The 22,640-nt window shown below is 43.0% G+C and overlaps 1 protein-coding gene across 3 annotated transcripts; it reads left to right on the forward strand.

Annotated features, from left to right (window-relative positions):
- Positions 1–3,587: 3,587 nt before the first annotated feature.
- On the forward strand, positions 3,588–21,988 carry NFYB (nuclear transcription factor Y subunit beta). Of its 3 annotated transcripts, none has more exons than XM_035344524.1 (7): positions 3,588–3,742; positions 13,872–13,965; positions 14,469–14,599; positions 16,426–16,623; positions 18,331–18,412; positions 21,254–21,333; positions 21,540–21,988. In XM_035344524.1, exons 2-7 carry the CDS (start codon positions 13,872–13,874, stop codon positions 21,570–21,572), a joined length of 618 nt encoding a protein of 205 aa, XP_035200415.1. In that variant the 5' UTR covers positions 3,588–3,742; the 3' UTR covers positions 21,573–21,988. The 3 variants fall into 3 exon arrangements, with proteins under 3 accessions (XP_035200415.1, XP_035200424.1, XP_035200433.1); XM_035344533.1 differs by having other exon boundaries at positions 3,603–3,770; XM_035344542.1 differs by lacking the exon at positions 3,588–3,742 and adding an exon at positions 4,884–4,911.
- The last annotated feature ends 652 nt before the right edge of the window (positions 21,989–22,640 follow it).

Consider the following 22,640-nt stretch of genomic DNA (forward strand, 5'->3'; position numbering starts at 1 on the left):
GACCAAAAACACATAACCACAGAATACAGCTGAGTGCAGATGATAACAAATAAACCCATGTGAATGACAGTTGCAAACGTGCCATATAGGTAGCTACAGAAAACTAAGTTTTACTAGAGATACTGAAGCTTTTCTTTCTATTCTTTGTAGTACTTGTCATAAAGTTTGAAAAGCCAAATAATTTTATCCTTTGCCATTTAAAATGAACATTGATTTGTTCCCCGTGTTTCGAAAGGAGCCCAAACCATTGCAAATGTTTTTTTATCCAGGAGGCTATAATTGCATAATCGCAAAGCAAGGCTCCTGTCAGACTGCATCTCAATAAAAATGTGGCATTGCTTTGTGAAAAACAAAGTTAGAGTTTCAACTCCAACTGTTGCTGTATTATTCATGGCCAAGACTTCTGCCAAGATCTCAACTTATCTTTTAAATGATTCTGTCTGGACCACCTTCTTGCACGTGTACTTTGATGTTCTTTGTTGCTCTTGTGGTACGTTTATACTTGATGCTTTAGACATGTTTTAACAAATCAATTACCTGATTACAAGTCAGTTCTGCTGCAGGTACATTTCAAAGGGATTGCTGCTAGCCATATTTAACCCCACCTGGCTGAGAGTAACTAGTACATCTAAACTACAAGTAGTATCTTTGGATCTACTTGCTTGACTAGCTGTTCCATGGGTGAAAACAATGAGTTGATTTTTCTTTTTATCTAAAGAACAAGACTTATGCGTTCATGCACTGCCTATTTGTCTAAGCTCCCTCAGTAATTTTTGAAACATTGGCCAATTTTAATCAAATTTACTTAGTGTACATATCAACATACTAAATTTCTGTACATCTTATAAAAAAAAAAAAAAAAAAAGCAGTAATTTGCCCAAGGTTATATAAGAAGCATGCAGGAAACTGAATCCAAGCTTGCACCGTGCTCTTTGGACCATACCACCCAAATGGGCTGTAGTCACTTCAAAATCACACTTTGTCCAGCCCCCTTTTTGGCTGGATACCAATCTGCTGTGAATAAACACCTCCTTTGGTCCCCATGGTGGGGCTGTCAAAGCGCTGCCTTTTGGGTGCACTGTCACAATACAGCCCCTGCACATGACTCCCTTTCAGAGCTGTGGGACCAAACCATGAATGCTTCCTGAGCACTGAGTTCCTTCAAAATGTGGCAAAATTTTTACTGTTTAAAGGGCAAAAATAAAAGCAAGCTACAATGGGGTAACTAAACATTCTTTTCAACATATGTGAGAGCTACAGATCTATGGGAACATTAAAAATGTCCTAAACTTTAACTCATTCTATCTGATCTGACCCTACTGTGACTCCTGAGCTTGGTTATTTACCTGTAGAAAACTTCTGAATTTCCATATTCAGTCTTTTTTTCACATAGCACTGTTTGGCTCTGTATCATCTTCTGAGTATCTTTTAATTAGGACCGTCCTAAATGGATTGACTGCAGAATGTAAGTAACACACTATGGAAAGGAGAAATTATATTCAGTCCTGGAAAATTTAACATCTAAATGCCGTGATGAGGAATTTGAGACTGATAAGCAGCTAGGTAACAAAGCAGCAAGCGTTATACTAGATGATTTATCAAGGTTCTCACAAGACACCCCTAATACTGTACGGAGGGCAGATGCAGATCAGACACATTGCAATGCACCTTGTTGGGGTATACAGGATGACTCTAACACATGGTGTTGCAAATATATGGAGCTTAATGTGCTTAGCATATGGGTAAAATAATTAACCAATTAAAGACTCCATGCTAAATGTGTGATAAAAGCTGTTACTAATGGAGGAACACAAGATAAGAGCTATGTAAAGAAGAACTCTGTCTTGGATCTCCTGGTTTCAGCTAGCTGGCATACTTAACTGCTGAGAGCTCTTCTGTCACCAGTAACTGTGAGCACTTGTTCCCACTATGCTGTCCTAAAGAAAAACATTGAATAAAATCATTGGGCAAGTAATTTTTTCATCAATACAACCATGAGAAATGTCAGCAAAACCATCACAGGTAAAACACTTAGTATTTTTGTTTAGAGTTTGAAAAACATATGGTAGTAAGATTTAAGGGCCACGCTTTCAAAACGTCAACTAGCTGTTCAAAACAAAGGGCACCTTGTACGCTGTGCCCTGAAGAACCTGCACAACGGTCAGCATTTGTCTTTCTACTCACTTGTGAAATTCCAGGTTGAGATGAGAGAATCCATAGAAGGATCTTAAAACTGCAGAGCAAAGCGAATAGGGTATTGTCACGGTATTATATTCAGCGTACACAAGCTATAAAATACACAAAGGGGAAATGCATTCCCTAAGGCCCCAAAGTTAGCAAATGTTCTTTTATTACATCTTCCAGGTATTAAAAAAAAAAAAATAAATAACTAATTACTGCTCACAGTACCCAGGAGGCAGAATGAAGCCACATATAGCATTTGAAGCAAAAACCTGAGGCCATGCAAAATTTGTCTCATTTGATGTTTCCTTTTAAACTTGAAACTCAGTCCAAATCCACGGACATTTTAAGTGAACACGAATCTTTCTGATATATTGAAATATAGGAAACTAACATTCCTAAGTGAAAACAAGGGGCAATTTCTAAGGTTTATTGGCTTTTGCTTTGTTTAAATCCAAATGCCAGAAGAAAATTTGGAGAGGAATGTATTTGTGTGTCAGGTATTAACTTGGTAAAGAACGCTAACAATGGCCATTGTGAAACATGAGTTTCGTATCACTTCAGTAAAATACTTGAGACTCCCAAATAATGAAGAATTCCTACAGGTTATTAAGAGAACTGTATGAAATGAAGTCATGCCTGTTACCTCTACTGTGGAGGCCACAAAGAGACACACGTTGACGGCAGGTGTGGGGAATGTCTTTGGCTGCCTTCACCTACCAAAAAAATCACTCTCTCCCATCTTAGTGAATGGCAGGATCGGTGGATTATGAAGTGTTTCATATAAATGCTTCGTAAGAGAGGTTTATAAATCTCGGTGGAGAAGCCAGCCCAACGATCATCTTCACCGAGCAGACCGTATATTTTAAGAACAATAACAAAGCCTGAAAGTGGAAGGAAACCAGGCCCTTTAGGTCCTGTGTCACGGGGGGGGGGCGGAATAACGCTTTCAGGCCTGCAGCAGGATTTTATTTCTGTAGAGGGAAGGGGCAGGACGGCCTCGCAGCACCTCTCACTGAAGTTTTGTTCCAAAAAACGTTTGGGACTGAGGTGCGGTGGGCAACCCTCCTCCCTCAGTGACCTCGCCTTCCTCAGCCTCTTCCTCCTTAGCCTGCAGGAGGCCGAGGCAGGCAGCAAAGCCACTGGGGGCACGTAATATATTTCCCCCACAACTAACGAAGCCGGGCGCAGGTGTGGGGCAGCCCTGAACGAGGCCAAGAGAGGGTGCGAGGACGCTCGTAAGCAAGCAGGGCCCCGCCACCGAGGCGAGCGGGGAGGAAGGCGGCGGTGCGGGGCGAGGACAGCCCCTCTCCGAGCTCTGGGGGGTCCCAGGCTGCCCGGGCCGGGCACCAGGAGGCGGGCAGGGCCGAGCCGAGCCGTGCCGGCGGGAGGCAGCGCGCTGAGGGGAAGAGCCGGCGCGCGTGGCGGGGAGGCGGCGCGGAGGGAGGGCAGGCCGGCTGCGGGAAGCGGGGCTCCGCGCTGGGACTGGTTCCTTCGCAGCCATTTTCTGTCCAACCAAACAGCCGATTTGCGGAGGGAGCCAACCAGGGCCGCACTGGAGGTTTGTGCCTGGCTCCGGCCAATGATTGGTAACCGGTTCCACTGCAGGCTCGAATGAAATGTCCGTCTCCCTCCCCGGGCCCCGGCGCCGCCGCCGCGGGGACCAGGAAGTGGGGGGCGAGCAGCCCCGGGGCCCGGCCGCTCGCCGCTTTGTGCCGGGAGCGGGGGGAGCGCCGCCGGGGAGCCGAGCCGAGCGGAGCCGAGCCGAGCGGGGAGGCGAAGCGAGGCGGGCGGGGAGGGGGGGGAGCAGCCGGGGGGGGGGGGGGGGGGGGGGGGGGCTCGGCTCGGCTCGGCCGCCCCCGCCGGTGCCCCCTCCGTCTGCGGGAGGCGCCCCCCCCCTCTCCCGGCTCCATTTTGTGGCCGAGGAGGAGGAGAAGGAGGAGGCGGGGACGGGAGCGCGGTTGCCCCGCGGCCGTGCCCGCCGCGGGCCGGCCTGCCGCCGAGCCCCGGGCTGCCCCGGGCCCCCCCTGCCCGGCGGGGGGCGGCTTTGTGGCGGCAGCGGCTTTGTGCCGGCCCCGCCGTGCCCGCTCCGCTCCCTTCCCCTCCCCTCGCCCCGGTGCGGGGGGCCGCGGCCCCGTCGCGCTTCTGGCGGGCCCCGCCACCACGCCCACGGCCGCCCGGTGCTGGGCCCCGGGGCCGGCGCCGTTGTGGCCGCCGCCGAGGCTCCCCCGAAGGGCGTCAGGCGCGGGGAGAGGCCCCGGGGTGCGGCGGGGCCCCGGCTCCCCGCGGCGTGGGGAGCCACAATGAAGCGGCTGCCGGATAACGGGGAGCGCGGGGCGCCCTTCGGCCCGAAAGCAAGGGGCGAGAGGCACCCGGCGAGCGGGTGTGCGGGGCTCGGAGGGCGCAGGAGCGTGGTGCAGAGCGCTGGAGGTGTGGGTAGGAGCGTTTCGCTCTCCTGCCCCAACGCCGGGTGCTGTGGCAGCGTTGAAGGTCAGGGTGTGAGATCGATCAGCTCGCCGGGCTGGCGAACCCCAGCGACACCGGCGGGTTAACCAGTACCACGAGGGGCAGGTGGGAGAGATGGGCAGCTCGTCCCTCCTGGGTGTCTGTCTGCGAAGCCGGCGTGTGTTCTGCGAGCAAGACTCGCCTTGTTCCCAGGCGTGCTTCCGTGTGCCAGCCGCTGCTCCGTCCAGAAACTGTAGTCAGTGATCCCGAAAGGAAGAACACCGTGTAGGTTATTCAATCACATTGGAAAGGAAAATAACCACGTGCTCTAGTAATATTTCTGCAGCTATTAAGGTGCACGGGATGAAAGAAACGTATTGCAGGTCCCCTTGGAAGTGTAATACTACAAGAACACAAAATTGGTCAAATCCTAGCTTTACCAGTTCCATTGAGACTTAGCCAAAAAGCTTTGGGTTTGTAAAGAATTGTCAGGTAAAAGTTATCTAGTGGGCTTGGATTGGTTTGGGGGGGGGGGGGGGGGGGGCGCAAAATAATTGCTGACAATGACCTGAATTTTTCAAGGCAGGCAGGGAAGCGAAGATACGGATTTCAGCCCTTGGCTATGTTGCCCATACATTGTTTGATTTGGATAGACCTTATTGCCAATTTAAAAACAAACAACAGCAAAGCATTGCTGCTTTCTCAAAAGGAGCCCAGGTAATAGTGGCAAAATGGAAGGATCTGCTTTGGGCATTGTTCACAATCCAGCTTTAATTGGCTTGCAGGAATGGAGAAATGGTGTCTATGCTTAATCATTAGCATAGCGTTTTTAAACAGCAAGCTTAGTGATTACTATTTTTTTATGTGCTTTTGTGGCCTATGGCATGACAGCTCAATGTAAAGGAAGGATCTATTTGTAATTCTCTGGGAGATGCACGGTGGTTTAATCTGAATCGTTATTTATGAGGTCTGCATGAGTTCCTTGTGCTCGGCATTGTGCAGGTGATTATATATGGTCTTGGCTGTTGGCATTTATAGCCATGCAGTTACATTTGAAAGAAGCCAAGAAGACTGGATATTACTCATTAGGCTTTAATATTTGACAATTACAGCAGTTCAAAGTTCAATACAGATCCTCTTATTTGTGGTAATCATTACATGAAGGGAGGGAGGCAGTGTACAGAATTTCAGGGGGAAAAAGAAGGCAGTCCAAGATACTGCAAGGACAGGAAACATGAAATACTATTAAACCGTTTTGAAGTTGCATCTTCTTTTATATATATAAAAAAAAAAGTGGGGGGAACACTTGTGAGCCTCTTTTCAATTGACATTTTTGCAATAGTACTTTAGAAAAAATGTGGTATTTGGGAATTAATATTTTAGTGGCAGGATGCTCAGAAAAAGTGCAAAATATGCCACTGTACGCACATGCTGATGAACATTTATAAATAACATTGATAGAATAAATTGACGTGACAACAGTTCTGGTGATTTTGCCTAAAAATAGTGGCCTGTCCTGAAACTGCTTTGTGAAACTCTTACTTGCCCTGTTGCTTGAGAGGAATAAATTGTTCTTGACACTTAGTATCGATAATACCCCAATGAAGGAAAAAACATAGTCAACTTACAAATGTTAGAAAAAGCATTTATAGATTGCTGTTTTAGTAAACAGATGAGCTTCGGTTTTCATCAGAGATGCTAGCAAAGCACCAAAAACTTATTATGGAAACATTACAGGACCCTTACAGTCAGTGCTGCAGTAGGAGGGAGCTGGGGCTGTCTCTCTTCACCGCTGCTGCCCTGCTTTGGCTTCAGCAAAAAGAACAAAGCCACCTAAATTCCCTTGTTCATCTCAGGTTGTCTCCAGCTTCTCTCTCTTCTCTCTTCCTGCCAGAAATGAAGTCATGGATGGTGAGAGTTTCTCCACATTACTGATCCACTCAGGCTTGATGTAAAAAGTGTATGCGTTGTTAGTCCACCTGTATGTATTGCAGCTAACGGTGTGTCTGAGCAGCTCCTCAGCGTGGGTAGGAGTCGCTGCTTTCTAGAGCACAGCTGGATCCACGCTGCAGGGTGAGGGCGGAGGGAGCTCATGGCCTGTGACATTAGGGCTGGTAAGATGGGCCATAAATGTGTGTGGCGTCATCAGATAGTACTGATGCGTGGGGGGAAGGTGGAAGGGTGGAGAGGCCCTGCTTGGATTTCAGGAGGGGGAGGATTCCTCCCTGTGGTCCAGGGGAAGTTCAGTGAAGGCTAAGGAGCGTTAGTGAAGCTGTCGGGTTCTCTTGGCATCAGCCTGCTGCTCCTGAGGCTGTTCTGCTGGTTGGGAGAACACTGCGAGAGATTAGAGGAGCTCGAGATTGAGAGAGACAGCGTGGCATCTGTTTGTGTTCCAGGCATGTGCCAAGGGGTTTTATCTTTACGTTTTCTGTGGATGTGCTGGAATGATGCCCTGTGCCCATGAATGCATTTCCCAGTCTGTTTTCTGCTGTAGGAGATAGTGTTTTGCTGCCAGGTGAGAATTCAGTGGAAAATCAGATTCTCCAGAAGTCACTGAAAATCAAAGGGAATTAATGTTGCATTTTCAAATTAAAAAGTTTTTCAGTGTTTCGATGTAGGAGCAGCAAATGAAGGTACAGAAAGCCCAAGTAAAACTTTGTTGTCTCTGTTGGATGTTACGTATAGGTTTTTAGGCTTACATTTCCTGTGATAAGGGGTTGTGGCAAGATAAATCTATAACAGCTGAAGTGATTACTACCTTTAGCTTTAGTTACCATTTCTGTCCTGCTTCCATGGCAGGGACAGCCACATGGCAAGTTCCAAGTGCTTCAGTTCTTCATGTACAGTCTTCTGCTGTTCCTCTTGTGTGATAGCGGATCTGGGATAGTGGTGGTGTGCATGAATACCTCATTAAGTGCTTAGAAGACAAGACACACATGGTTTCCCTTGAGAGACCAGTTTCACAAACTACTGTCAGGTAGTTCTGAAGGCAAGATCGTCCTATCTTCTATTCTGTTTCTGCCTTTTATGCTCATGTAAGTCTAAGACCCATCGTCTCCTCAGTGCTAGCAGTTCTGGGCTGTGTTCTCACCTAGTTACCATTTAGCTGAGCCACAGATACCACTCTCTTAAGAGAGCTTTTAAGATTAAGCAGGATGCAAGATTTCCTGTAAGGTAGTGAGGTTTTATTCATTCAGTGTAGATATATTCTGGGAACAGTCTGAGTTGTCAGCAGCTGACAGAAGCATATTTTTTAAGCATCCCCCAGAAAACGTTCTACCAGATGGCAGTGTAAACCTGTATGTGCGCTCACTTGCAGCTTATCATTGAGTTTTCTTTGATGCCCTTGATCTGGAGTGTTTCCCTTTCAACATATTTCCCGGGTTACTTTTCCTGGATCTGTTCACTTGTATCTTCTTGGTCTTCTCTATTAGAGGTAACAGAGGCAGGAAAAGAACCAACTTTGTGCTGCTTCTGTGTCCAGATGCTTTTTGCCAACGTAGAAACAGTCTCAAGTTGCACCAGGAGAGGTTTAGGTCAACTCTCAGGAAGAAGTTCTTCACAGAAAGGGTGGTCAGGCATTGAACAGGCTGACTTGGTGGAGTCCCCATCCCTGGAGGTATTTAAGAGGTGTGTGGATGTGGTGCTCAGGGACATGGCTTAGCGGTGGGCTGGGTAGTTAGGTGAGTGGTTGGACTTGAGGATCTGAAGGGTCTTTTCCAACATAAATGATTCTACGATTCTGTGATTTTTTTAAAACTGACCTTCTGACATCCTTGGTTCTTGGTCTTGGTTCAGTCGGTGTGTGTATGTATGGAGATGCGTCGGTGATCTCCTTGTGCTGGAGGTGAAGGGTGGTCTACAAAAAAAGAGCTTTTTACAAGTGTGCAATTTAGATTACAAAACTGCAGTTTAGTGTAGTGCCTGCTACCAAACAGTGCGCTGGGAGCCCTCCTTCCTCATGTGATTTGGTGGCCACAGATGGAGGAGACACCACCTTGCATTAAAAATGTTGCAATTTCTGCATGCCAAAACTGCCTCTGTGCAAACGAGGTATATAATCTGCAAATAGTGTTTTTAAGATAGCTGTGGCAGGTCTAAGGGCTGCTCTGAGATTAACCCCCCCCCCCCAGCCCCTTTCTGAACATGAATTTTAGGATTATGTCTCCCAGGATTCTGTCTGTTTATGAATTTTAACAGCTACTTCCATCCAGAGAAGTCACTCTTTTCCTACTAAGCCTGCCAGCTTAAGAAGAATTGCTGTTTTTTTTAGTCTCCTAGGAACTTCAGTTACTGCAGGCAGCATGTTGTTTCTATGCTACGTTGTATTAAGTTTTCAGAGCAACTGTAGTGACACTGGAAGGTGGTTTTTTTTTTTTTTTAATGAGGGAAATTAATTAGAAACGTATTTAGAGCAGTATTTTCTCAGGATTTGATTGTGCCATATGTATTATGGACTCTGGGCTGACATTCAGTGTTAAATATGGTTTAAATGTGGTTTAAATGTCTGCTGTGGTTTAAATGACTGCTTGAGTTTTGATCGTCTGAAGTTTAAGCTGTAATACCTGAACAAACAACTGTGTGCTCATTATGAAGTAAGCGGGATAGAAATGGACACATTTTTAGGCAAGGTCATGTTTGTGTCAAACTCTGAACTCAAAGAAATATTAGTAGGGTGACTGTGTGGTATATTAAGTGCAGTTGCTAAATTCAGATACTGTGATGTAGCTTTGAACTAAAACCCAAAACGAAATCTGACTGCAGTTCTCCCACAGAACTTGCTGGGGTTGGAGTAATGTGTAGAAATACCACTCCTTTTCATGGAATCATTAAGGTTGGAAAAGATCTTTGAGATCACCTGATCCAACCATCCTGCTACCACCAAGGTCACCCACTAAACCGTGTCCCTAAGCACCACATCCAGCCTCTCTTTGAACACCCTCAGGGACGGTGACGCCACCACCTCCCTGGGCAACCCGTTCTGGTGCCTGACTGCTCTTTCTGAGAAGAAATGTCTCCTCATTGCCAACCTGAACCTCCCCTGGTGCAAGTTGAGGCTCTTCCTTCTAGTTCTATCATCAGTTACTTGCGAGAAGAGGCTGACCCCCAGCTCCCCACACCTTCCTTTCAGGTAGCTGTAGGGAGCAATAAGGTCTCCCCTGAGCTTCCTCTTCTCCAGACTAAACCCCAGTTCCCTCAGCTGCTCTTCATAGGAGTTGTGCTCCAGGCCCTTCACCAGCTTCAGAGCCCTCCTCTGGACATGCTCCAGGGCCTTGATGTCCTTCTCCTAGTGAGGGGCCCAAAACTTTTCACCATGAAGCCAGCCCAGCTGTGGAGCAGGCTCCTGGGGCAGTTGGGCCCTCTCCACCTATGGTGGTCTTTGAGATGCAACTGGACAAAGCGCTGAGCAACCCTCTCTGAGCTCAGAGCTGACCCTGCTTTGAGCAGGGGGTTGGGCTGGAGACCTCCTGAGCCCTTTCCAGCCATAATTTCCCCTGTGATCCAGCCAAATTGTCCTGTGATCCTGGATTAGCACCTGGCCCTGCTAAGCATTACACAGAAGGATGTTAGGCTGCCCATAGTCTGCGGCCCCAAGGTTGTCCTGGCACCTAAAAACCTTTCTTACAGTAATACAGAAGTAATTTCAGTAGATAGTAGGCTGTCAATGCCTGTTTGCTTTATTGGAGACAGATCTGCCTTTTGCAAGCCTTTTCCTTTCAGTTTTGCTGATCTAATTGCTGGTTTTGATCAGTAGTGTTGATAAGCTTCCCCTCAGAAAATTCTCGCTAATTATCAGATGACACATTATAAGTAGAAATGGAAACGCGGACACAAAAGAATAAAAGTAAATATGGAACCTGGAGGATACATTAATCTAATGAGGTCAAAGCTGCCAAGAGATGCAGGAGGCTTTTAGAAGAGATTCAAACAGGAATTGTCTTTTGAAGGCCAGTGGGGCTAATGAAAGCGTGTTGGTTCCTTAATGTTGCAGGGTCTTGTCAGTAAAGCTCCAGATGCGTATGTATGGAGAAGCTTTAGTGTGTACCTAGTGCTAGACATTAAGGATAACGTACGAAATGCAAGTGCCTGCAGAATGGGTGAGCAGACACAAGTGAATTGTCACATCACTGCAGAAATTTGAAGAATATTGCAGTCAAATGAAGGAAACTTTTCAGAAGAAACGGTTCATAGAAAACCAAAAAAAGAAGGGGACGGGGGTGGAGGGGAACCTCAAGGCATTGAAAATAGAGCTCGGGGCTGAATAAACTCAAAGCTTAACGTTTGTGGAGTCCATAATTCGGAGTTAAATTCTAATGGATCAGAGCTGAAACTGAGAACAAGACTACCAGAAAACCCTGAATTAATTTTGGAAGCAGATTTTGGGATTTAACAGACTGCAGAATGTGATCACTTAAAATTGAGGAAGGAAAAGTGACACAACTGTTTTAAGGAAGGGTGATGTCAGTTTTTGTGTTCTTGATGCTCAGGATTGCAATACCCTTGCATTGTCATTACAGTGAGCTGAGTAAGCAAACTCTAGACCCTTTGGAAAATTGAGAATCAACGTTAAGCGAAGAGCCTGCAGCATGCAGACAGAGCTGATTGGCATGGCAGTTGGCATGCGGAAAGCTGAGGTATAAAGCGCTGCCCTCCCTTTGGACAGAGCTGCTGTGTGAGAGGCAAAACCATTTGACAAAAGCCCGTCAAAAAGGCCCAAAGTGCTTTAAAAGAAGCAGCAGGTGCATGTGTGCAGCATTCAGTACGGTGAAGAAGAGGTGGAAGAGTTTTTCCTTGAAACAGTGCCGAGGCCACCTCCAGCGGTGGCACCGTTGCCGTGAATGTGAGCAGCACTCAGGTTACTCGCGCGTCTGTGGCCAAGCGTTGCACCGGATGCTACTTCAAAGTTTGAAAGCAAAAACCCAGCCCTTGTGGCCACAGGCAAAGTTCAGATTTGAGAGAGGCTGAATTACTCATGTTTCTGGTAGGTGCAGAAATAGCACAAGTTTGCCTCCCCCCCTCCCTTCCCTTTCAGGCAAATGGAGGCAGGCAAGCTGCAGGGGCTCAGCAGCAATAAAATCCTTCCCTTTCCACCACTCCCTGTTGGGACAGAGGTTGTTCCCCAGGGACGGGAGGGGTACCTGCATCTCGTGGGACTGTGCGTGGTGGTGGGGCCAGCGGGAACGGCTGTGGCAGGAAGAGCACGGGGATGGCACGGGGTGCCGAATGGGGATGGCAGAGCTGACTGTCTAGGAGCAGGTGAACAACAGAGCCTTAGCGGACTTGTCAAATCTTATCCACAGCCAAGAAAATCTGGAGCAAAGGTGTCTGTAAACGCACTCAAATACATCTTTGAATCTGTGAGCCAGTGTTGAAAGAGATCTGCATGCACTGGGAGCCCCTTCTCCATCCGTAATTTTTGCATTGTTTCCCCTCTCCAAAAGCAGCGTCATTACAATGTTACATATTTAAAAACAAACCACAAAAACCTGATATCTGGGAAGTATGGGAGCTAAATGCTCTGGAAAAGTTTATTTTTTAATACGCTAATTTTCAAGACATCTGCAACTGGAAAAAGGCCAAGATTGCTGAAGTTTTAAGAGACTCAAATTCCGACTTGTACTTGGCACCAATAAAATAACCCCTTTGAAAGTAGAACCCTTGTCTGCCACAGTTTCGTATTGGTCTGAGCTTTCTGCTGAGCACCTGGTGGTAGTGTTCTGAGAAATTTCATTATTCCTGTAGAAAAGCAAATGTGATATGGTAACTGGTTACCTGGGCAGAAGCATTTGCTGTTGTGTATCTGAGTGGTGTGTCCTGTGACAAAATGTGGATGCAACAAGCGGTGAGGTACTGGATTGCTGCTCACTTGTGGAAAGCCCTTAGTAAAGGGATATAAACTTTTAAGGGAGGTAGGAGGTATCTTTGCCTTTTTTTGCCTCCACGGGAGAAGGAAGCGCAATGTATTCAAAGTCTCTGGTGAAACAGCAGGCTTCAGAGCAGTGCTGTGAGATACCTTACTCATTTACAAAGTAAATTTGTTCCCAAAATTTTGGGACTTACCAACAAATAAATGGGGTAGAAGGACGGGAAGGGCGGGCACATCTCTTGGACTCCACTGGCTGAAATGTGGTCAGCAGCAGGGAAGGCATTGTGGCTGGTTTGTCATCCCTCCTTCTCCTAGCATTTAAATCACCTACTGAACTCTGACCCAGTCTCTAAAGCCTGAAGGAGAAGAGTTCTTGTTGGCCACCACGTAGGAACATTGTTAGAGGAGCAAAGAAGAGTGAGTGAGGCAGGAAAGGTTTGTCAGCTTGAGAAAAGCTGCCTGGGCAATGGAAAGCAAAGGGTGCACTTTGTATAAGAACTGTAGGTAACACATTTGGTGAACTGGAGTTATGTTTTGAGGGCTGTTCAGAGAAATAGATGCCTTGACTTGTTCTGGTCAGCCTGTCATGGCAACCACACAAGGCTGCTATCTGTATTTGTGGTGCATGAACCAAACGTTCTTGTGTATGGCCTGTGCCTTCAGCTGAATTTCTGGGGAGGTTTCACAAAGCAGTTTCATTATTTTCATTGTCAGAAAAGCAACTAACAATTTGCCTGTGACGGTGTGTTCTGCAGACTTAGGAGTTCAGGCTCTTAGCTGAAATTCAGCTGGGACTTGAGGAATAATGTCAAAAGCATCTTGTACTGCTGTATGAGTCTTAGGTGGCCTTACTACTGAAAAAATAGTGAAACTCCACTTTTTGTTGTTACTTTGCAAGATGAGGGGAGCAAAACTACTTTTAAGCACTTCACTTGTTAGCATGATCTTGCAGTTTAGTCTGATTGCCTGTGGTTTTGCATTTTCATCTTCGTAGGTGCTTGGCCCTGATACCTGATCTGGGAATGGGCAATAGTTTGTATTTAAAAAAAAAAAAAAAAAGTTTCCTAGGAAGTGTAACCTTTGTTTTAATGGAATGCAAGAACCTACCTCTCCTTTAGTTAAGTTCCTTTAGCTTCTCATTTTTGTATGAATGAGAGAAATAGCTGCAATAATTCTTGAGTATTTTGCATCTGAAGAACTGATCAAAACCAAACAATGAGTAAAGCCCAGCACCGATGAGTGTGCAGTTCTCAAATGGCAAAATACTTTACGCTCTGTAAAAATTGGTCTCACAAGCTTATGAAGTGCTGTTTTTCAGCAATAGCTCCACTTCCTGCACAGCAAACATACCTGAAAGCATTGCTTCTTCTGGTTTTAGATGGACGGTGATAGCTCCACGACGGATGCTTCTCAGTTAGGAATTGCTGGAGATTACATTGGTGGCAGTCACTATGTGATACAGCCTCACGATGGTAAGAAATGTACCAGTAAATACTGTTTCTCTCTGTATATAATTTCCTTCCATCTCTTGTACAGTTTTCTGCTCCCAGTTCGCAACTAAGAGTTTGCAGTTGTTTGTATTCGTAATGCTTCACCGTATAGCACATTTTTCCTGTAGTCTGAAGGTGGATTTTAGATTTATCAACACTGATACTATGTCCTTGGGGGTGATGACAAAACGAACAAAAACACATCTTGATCTTTTAAAAAACAATTTTTATTTTGACGTGACATTAAGAATGCTTGGTTTTTAGCAGCCACATAGATTTCTGTGCATAGTAAGATAAATATGATATTGAACATCCACAAAGATACCCTGATGTCACATCTATTGCTTTTTGCGGTTGTTTCTACAATGTTAATACACTGGTCTTTCAAAAATGATTAGTCTTTCAGTGTAATATTTTACACTTGATTAATTATTGCCTGTTGTCTATTGAATGCAATTTCTGCTAACTTTCCTTTACTTCATTAGACACAGAGGACAGCATGAATGATCATGAAGATACAAATGGGTCAAAAGAGAGTTTTAGAGAACAAGATATCTATCTTCCAATTGCAAATGTTGCAAGGATAATGAAAAACGCTATACCCCAAACAGGAAAGGTAATGTTCTTATCTGGTAAAGAAAGTTTATTAATGAGTTTTACTCCTTCCTCTGAGTGAACTTAAGCTGGTAGAACAACATTTCCAAATGATCCTTGTTTTTTGGAGGAAAGCCTTCAAAATAAATAAAATCTGTCCACTTTTCTTAGGGTTCTGAAAGCTTTTTTATAATTTTCATAATTACAGGAGCCTCAACTCTTGAGAGCCCTCTTCATAGGGCTTTCAAGGGCAGTTTTTATCAAAGATGTGTTCTCTGAAATTGTCATAACAAGGCAGACTTGGTGGAAAATCTCCAGTTGGCAAGAACGTTTTCTATGTAATTCTCTCCTATGAAATTTAATCTTGTGCTTTGATGGAGTTGTTTAAAATTTGGAATAAGTGAAATATAGTAGGGGAAATAAAAATCTATTTCTCATCCTGAAGGAAAGCGAATAGTTAGTCTTCCATTGCCTGAATTTTTACATGTCCAAATGCCAAAATGACCTAAGAAGCCTGCCTTTTATCATGTAGCAAGTAAAGCCAGATATTGAAAGACTTCTTTTATTTCTTTCTTCTAAGAACAGACTTTTAAAATCAATTTTAAGCCAAGACTAGTTATAAGTGTTTGAATGTTCTACCAGTTGATCTTAAAACTTTGCAGGACTCCTATTATTTGCCATTTGTCTATTGTATTCCAGTATTACTTCTTGCCCAACTAACTTTTTTTTTCTAGCTAAGGCTGCCTTTTTTTTTTTTTTTGAGATGCCTTTAAATAGAAGGTAAAATTTTCTTGCATCTGCTTGTACTTCATAGTGTTTAGGGCTTTCTGGAGTTCTGGGTGTTACATTTATATCTTTGCTGTGAAAATTTCTTCACTGGTCCATATTGTCATAAATTTTAGCAATCGAGATGAGATTTTTCTCAAGAATTTAGCATATGGGATGATGAGCTATCTTGAAAAATCAGGGCGGTCTTTGTGAAAAGCTGCAAGGGAAGCTGTTGGCTGATGAGTACTCCTGAGAATCTGGCTCTGTTCCTCTGAAAATACCAGAGCAACTAGTGAAGATTCTACATATTGTTACTGCTTCGTACAGAAAAAGAAAATACAAACAGGTTCTTAACATGGGAAGAATAAGAATATTATTACAATTCTTCATTTGGCTCCTGTCAGTTTCCCAAGTAATCATGAGTAATGGTTGCTGATATTTTAAGTCAGGTAAATTACTTTTGTCCAGCTGAAAACCATAATCAAATTTATTTCATTCTTGCCAGGGGCGTATGTTTCTTCAGTTGAACTCTCATTTGCAAAATTTATACCAGAATATTAAAGCACTAGAGAAGCTCACTGCTAGGCATATATTTTAGTCCCTTAATCCGGTCAGGATAAAAATACTTGTCATTGCCAGGTTTGTGAGAATGTACTACAGTGGGGTTGGAGCTACTGGGTCTATTGAAAGGAAGGTGAAAGGGGGCTGTGATATTGTAATGAACAGGTTGAAAGAGAAGTAACAGGTAAGCAAATCTGGGCACAATATTGAGAGGCATCTATATATAAAACCTTGTACAGAACACAATTATGAGTTCGGGAGATCCTGGCACTTGGTTGTTCTGCTTGAAATAGTAAAACTTCAGTTAAAATCATGTTGCAGCTGTGCTTCCACAGAGCAGTGATGACATCCAGCGGTTCCCTCATACAGTTGTTGCCTAAATGGGTATTATAGTCAGGTTTTGGGATGCTTCTACCTATTGCAACCTGCTGTGTTTTTTTTTTTTTTAGCTTTTGTTCTGTGTTTTTAGTTTTCTTTGGTCTTGATGAATCACTTTGTGATACTTTTTTTTCTCCCTAGATTGCTAAGGATGCAAAAGAATGTGTGCAAGAGTGTGTAAGTGAATTCATCAGCTTTATAACGTCAGAAGCAAGTGAAAGGTGTCACCAAGAGAAAAGAAAGACCATTAATGGAGAAGATATTCTCTTTGCCATGTCTACCTTGGGATTTGATAGCTATGTTGAACCTTTGAAGTTATACCTCCAAAAATTCAGAGAGGTTGGTATATATGTCAGCATTTCCTCATTTATTTGACCTGATTGTGTTTATTCTTAGCTCCATGTCATAATTGTGTAATGGCTACCTTGTATCTCACAGCTATTGTCAGGGACCAATTGGGACTAATGTGATATTTTAAAATGTTCCAGAACCTAGCAAGAGTGGGGGGGGAAAGGCATTTTGATTAGACTTGCTGATTCAAAGTAGTTAGAGCTTTCAACTGAATAACTTTTGTCTAATATATTGTTGGTAGTAAATCATTCTGTCCTTTAAAGGTGCCTATTAAGAATACTTAATTCAATCTTTGGATTCAGTCAATAAAACTGTACTAGACAGCATCCTCTGAGGATCTGGCCTAATGCCTACTGCTTTTCTGGGCTTCAGATATGCAAAAGGAAGTTTTTTCTCATCTTGGAATAATGATGTGCACCGAAGGCTATCTGCTACAATGTTTTAATCTGTTTGTTTTTCTTTAGCCTGTCCCTTAGTTTGCTTCTGATACTTCATACCTGCTAGGTATGTGATCAAAGCACTTTTCTGTATCACAGAAAAGTTCGGGGTTAAAATAATCATGGGAAGAAAGAAAAGCTTGGCTTTACTGGCATGAGTGAAGCAGGGATGTCTGAATTAACAGTACTGTAGAAGACGATGTTCTTCAGGCTTTCTCTGTTCTGGAAATCAAAGTTTTTTCAATTAATGGCACTAAGACTCGTTAGGGATTGTTAATTTGCTGATAGCACTTTAAACTTCCCCTTTCCAGAAGATCATTTTTATGGTGGGTTGTGAGAGGGTGTTTAACTGAGTAACAGGAGGTGAAATCTAAAAGTTGAAGCACTGCCGTCTGCTGTCTTTTTCTTCTTCTCTGTAGCAGTTACAGCACTTTGGATGGCACAGGCATGTGCATTAATTAAAAATGCAAGTGGTGCCGAGCTAGTTGCAGTTCTTCTGGAGAAGTCTGAAGTAGGTCTATTCTACTCTTCTTCTGAAGGGGTCTATTTTTTGCAGATGTATATGCTGTGGTAGCAGAGCATTGGGATTGGTTTTCAGCTAGGTGAATGGTTTGGATGTTTTTTCCTATCAATTTTTAACACCCATTCCCTCTCCAGGGTACTGTATAAAGTGCTGTTTTGAAACTTATGCATTTATTCTGCAGCAAACAGTTGCAGAGAACACATTTCTTACCTTTAATATTTTTCTGTGTGTTCTTAGTATAGATCATCAAACTTCACAGTTGTACAACTGCATGCATATGACTAGGAGCCTTGGCTTTCTGTGCTGATACCCTTTCTGGCTCTAGTCCTTGCTGTAGGGAAAGAAATCCAATATCTTGGTTTTAAATGTCAGCCCTTAGTTGTATGAGGATGGTGCTTGCATATTGTTGGTAAGCAAACACTCAGCAGTTCTGAGATTCTGTGATTTCTTGTAAATGTGCTGACTGCTCCTGGGTTACTGCAGATCTCTGACTTTGTGCAGCAGCTGAAAACCTTTTCTACTCAATTTTACAGAGTTTTTGTTTCTGAGGAGTATGGCTAAGATGAATAACACCCTTTTTCTCATACTATGCACAGTCTTAAATACAATAGTTTTGCAGGTCTTGGATTTCAAACTCCAGCTCAACTTCCAAACCTTGGATAGCGGTCTTGGGTCCTTGAAACAATCTCACACCAACAATACTCTAATACAAATACTTTTTTTTCTTCTCATCAGGCAATGAAAGGAGAAAAGGGAATTGGGGGAACAGTTACAACTGGAGATGGTCTAAGTGAGGAGCTCACAGAGGAAGCATTTAGTAAGTAATACTCCTTAATTGATTTCATTTTTACTATGGCTTTTCAAAAGCTAGCATTTCCTTTAGACATCAGAACTCTTAACTGAGGAAGACATTCTGGACTGACCACTTGTGTTACATCCCCTGAGGCTTAATTTGAGATGTCTGGAGTATACCCTGTGCCAAGATAAATTCTTCCCAGTCAGTAGAATTTACAGTCAGAATGAGCTAAGACGCCGGTAAATGCTGACATTCTAGTAATAGTTAATGTCAACTCTCGAAGATCTTTAAATTATACATTAGGGACAGGATTTTTCTCTACGCATAAACACGTATTGTAATAAAAGATGCAAACTTGAATTTTATCTCTTTTTTTTTTTTTTTTTAATAGCTACATATTTAGGCTCCATTTCTTCTACTTGAAGACTGTTGGGGAAAAATGAAAAATAAACATAATGTGATGACTTGGGGAGCTGGTCTTTGAGAAAGAGCCAGAGGAGAACATCATCTTCATAGGATTCTAAAACAATTAGTATTTCTTATGTATTCAAAAGGACAAACAGATTAGCACCTAAAAAGTATAGGGGAAGGAACATCATATGCATTTTCTATAATTTTTCTTCCTTACGCTGTGATTTAAGGCCTGACACTTGTTGGGTCTCTGCTTTGATTTTGTTGGTGCTGGATTTTTGCATAGTCTTCACTTTCTTTTAAATGTTAAGGTGGTACAGGAATTAGAGGGGTGACTCTTGTCATAGCTACTGATGAGATTATTTTTTTTTTCACTTAAGTACCTGATAAATCTTCTCTTTAAAATCATTGGTATACTACAGAACTAGCAAAAATTCAAGGCCTGAGGACTGAGATGACCTACTCAAGTTCTGAAACAAAACACACTTTGCTCCCAGTGTGATGACTTCAGCTATATAAAACAGTAGAGACTCTTATGCTCTCTCCTAGGTTGGAAGATGAGTTCATAAAACTGACTGGAATTTAAGAATGTAAACCTAAATACTACAGGAGACTTGAAGAAAGCTTTTTTTTTAAGTATATATTTTTAAAATTTTTCCAATTAAAGATTGGGAAATGCAAATAGCAAACTCTTATCTGTATTCATGTAATAGCTATTTTGGTTCAGAAGTAGTAGGGTACCAACAAAACTATAGACCCAATTTATTTAATTTGGATATGTTGCTTGTAGTTCCTAGATTGCAGATATTGGAGGTCTGTCCAGCTGAAAGGTTGTCAAATCAATATATAGATATTGTTCTAAAAGCTGTATCATGTATATACTCTGGTCTGTTCTTCATGCATTTAAACTGCAGCTCAGGAGTTGAAGGGGAAAAATAGTTGGAATGTTTTGATTGTGTCTGCATCCAGTACCTTCTTTGGGCCAAGAGGCAAGTCCACTAAAAGTTTTTACTTAGGGATGCTCATGCTCAGCTTGGCCTGAGTACAATGCCCACCAGAAATTGGAAACCAGAAAAAAGGAATCCCATTCCATCTGTGGATGCCCTGACCCCTTAACAAATTTGATACAGCCCCCATTAAGTGACAGAAGGCTGAAGATCTGCTCCTTCTCCCTTTCTCAAATATCCTAAGCCTGGGAGCCTCAGTGAAATAAGCGTTAACTTGCTGTGATTTGAAAAGAGCAGCTTTGGAAGAGAATATTAAGTCCAGGCAGGGTGCCAAGGGAGACATTGCAGTAGCAGATAACAGAAGAGGAGGAAAAAAATATGTCTCTGAAGTAGCTGATTGTGTCGTGTGCTGCAGGCATTTCTCTCCGTGGAGGTGCAGCTATAGATTCCTTCAGGGTGATGGTCTTGCTGCAGCAGTAGTAAAAACTGTGCTGCTGCGACACAGCCCTCAGCTCTTGTTCTTAGATCTTCACCACAGGTTAATGCCAGGCCTCTGACCTGGCTGTCTTGGATGTGGAACATGTGTTGAAGGGCGTTAAAATTTTAGACCTGCCCAAGCCGTTTCTAACTCTGATCTTAATGCGTCTCTTAATGTGCAGCTTAAGTGTTTGAAAGCTAATACGATGATGTTAAGCAAAACCAAGCGTCGGCTTTCATATTAAAGCTGTTAGGATTATGCTGTGTTTTTGTTTTTTTATGGGGTTTGCATCTTTCTTGTACATAGTAACAGCTGTAATTCAGAACAGAAAAAAGTCCCATTTTTTGTCTCCTAGTGGAGAATGGTATGCTATAGTAACTTGGAAGTTTTGCTGCTTTACTTCCAACTAACAATTTGAACGTATTTACTCTGAATGTCAGAGAGCTTACCATATGCGTTACTGTCAGGGTTTAACTGAAAGCATCGCTCCCTGAATTTTCTCCCCAGATGTCAGAATTGCTTTTTACTCAGTTCATTGGCCTTGTCTTTCCTCTGTGAAATTCAGAGCTTTGGTGTGGTACCCTGAAAGGAATGCTGAAGTCATCTAGCATAACGTCAGGTCTTTGGCTTCCTGTCAATACCTCTGCCAGTGCCTTTTTTTTTTTTTGTCACTGCCCTGCCTCTCTTCATCTCTGCCACCTTTCATGCTTCTTCCACATTCGGGTCCCTATTTTTATAAAGGAGCATGACTTTTTCACTGGCTTTCTCATCCAGATATGTGCAGATTAAGTGATGAAAAATCAGATAATGGATTTTGATTCTGAAGTACTAATGGGAATAAGCTCCTTGACACTTAACACTCAGTAACAAGCACGAGTGAACGCAGTGTAGTATGTAGCTGTCCTGAGAGGAACTGCTCTGTAGTCCCAGAGTGGACCACAACTAAATGTTACTTAAGTGACAGAAGCTACAAACAAGGTATCCTGCAGATCATGTCTAACTCTCTTTAAATGCTTTTTCTTTCAGCTAATCAGTTGCCAGCAGGCTTAATAACTACAGACGGCCAACAGCAGAATGTTATGGTCTATACAACATCATACCAACAGGTACAGTATCCCGTCATCTGTTCTCCCTTCTGCTGCTAACGTTCAAACGCTAGTTCAGCTGCCTTGTTCTGAAAAACAAAAATCAATGATTTAGTCTTTTGGTGGCTGTCATGACATTCCAACGCTCTGACAACTCAAGGCTGCTAATGTGATGCAATTTCAAAAAGAGGTTACACTGAACGTAAGCTTCCATTTTCTTTCTGTAGATCTCCGGTGTTCAACAAATTCAGTTCTCATGATTTGAAGACGACTTTGGATCTGGGAACATGAGACGCAGAAGCAGTGAAACTCTAACAAAAAGACAGTTTTAATGACTGGTGGAGAGATTTATCTCTTTGTATATTAAATAGCTGTAATGTAGCTACCTGAAGCTAGACTAATTGAGGTGTGAATTCAGACTCAAATCTTTTTCATGAATGATTTTAAAAAAAAAAAAACAAATTGGATTTTAAAGGTATTAAAGTATTTTTGTTTTGTACAAGAGTTTGTTGCTCTGTATAACTCCTGTATGCATTGTATATTGCAATTTATTACTGTCAGAGATTTGTAGACAGTTTCTTATTTTCATATTGAATCATGTTACTTTTGTAATTCAGGTAAACAGCTGGGTCAATTCATGTTTACCCTTTGAATAAAAATGTAAGGGTAAAGTTCATTTTTGAATGCAAGTTGCCTTTATTATAAAGATTGAGTTGGTCTTGGTTTTGTAACATGTCTTGCATGACAACCTCAACTAACTTTAGATGTCAGTCTATTTATTGAAATTTTGAAAGGGACTTTTTCTCATGAAACTAGCAGCTCAGAAGAATTGCTGCAACTGTTTTTTTTTTATGTAACTTGAGAATTAAAAGTTAATCAGAAACAAACAACGCTCTACTCCAGCTAGAGATTTAGAGCTTACAAACAGTGTTAATTAATACACTGATTGTGTATGATGCAGGTCTTTCTTTTTTCTTTCAGTTGCATTAACACCTTAGACGTACTTTGCTACGTTTAAGGTAGTCTTTGTGCCACTGAAATAACTTCCTTTTTATGTATGCTTTTTAGAATCCAGAACTTAGAAATCTGACGGTAGTGGGGGGTGGGTGGGGGGTTTTATAGTCCTTATGGTAAAAGACCTCATTTTAACTTTTTACTGAAATGTTTTAAGGTTTCTTGCGAGACTGTGGGAACTCAAATGTGTTAGCAACTTTCTGTGTACAGGCTGCGTGTGTGTGTGTGTGTATGTGAGCGAGTGAAACGTGGACATGTGTTACAAATCTGAAATGAAAGACAGACTTCAAGTTTGCTGTCTCTTTTCTGGTTTT

The sequence above is a fragment of the Oxyura jamaicensis genome, chromosome 1, assembly GCF_011077185.1.
Source record: "Oxyura jamaicensis isolate SHBP4307 breed ruddy duck chromosome 1, BPBGC_Ojam_1.0, whole genome shotgun sequence".
Classification (NCBI taxonomy): Eukaryota; Metazoa; Chordata; class Aves; order Anseriformes; family Anatidae; genus Oxyura; species Oxyura jamaicensis.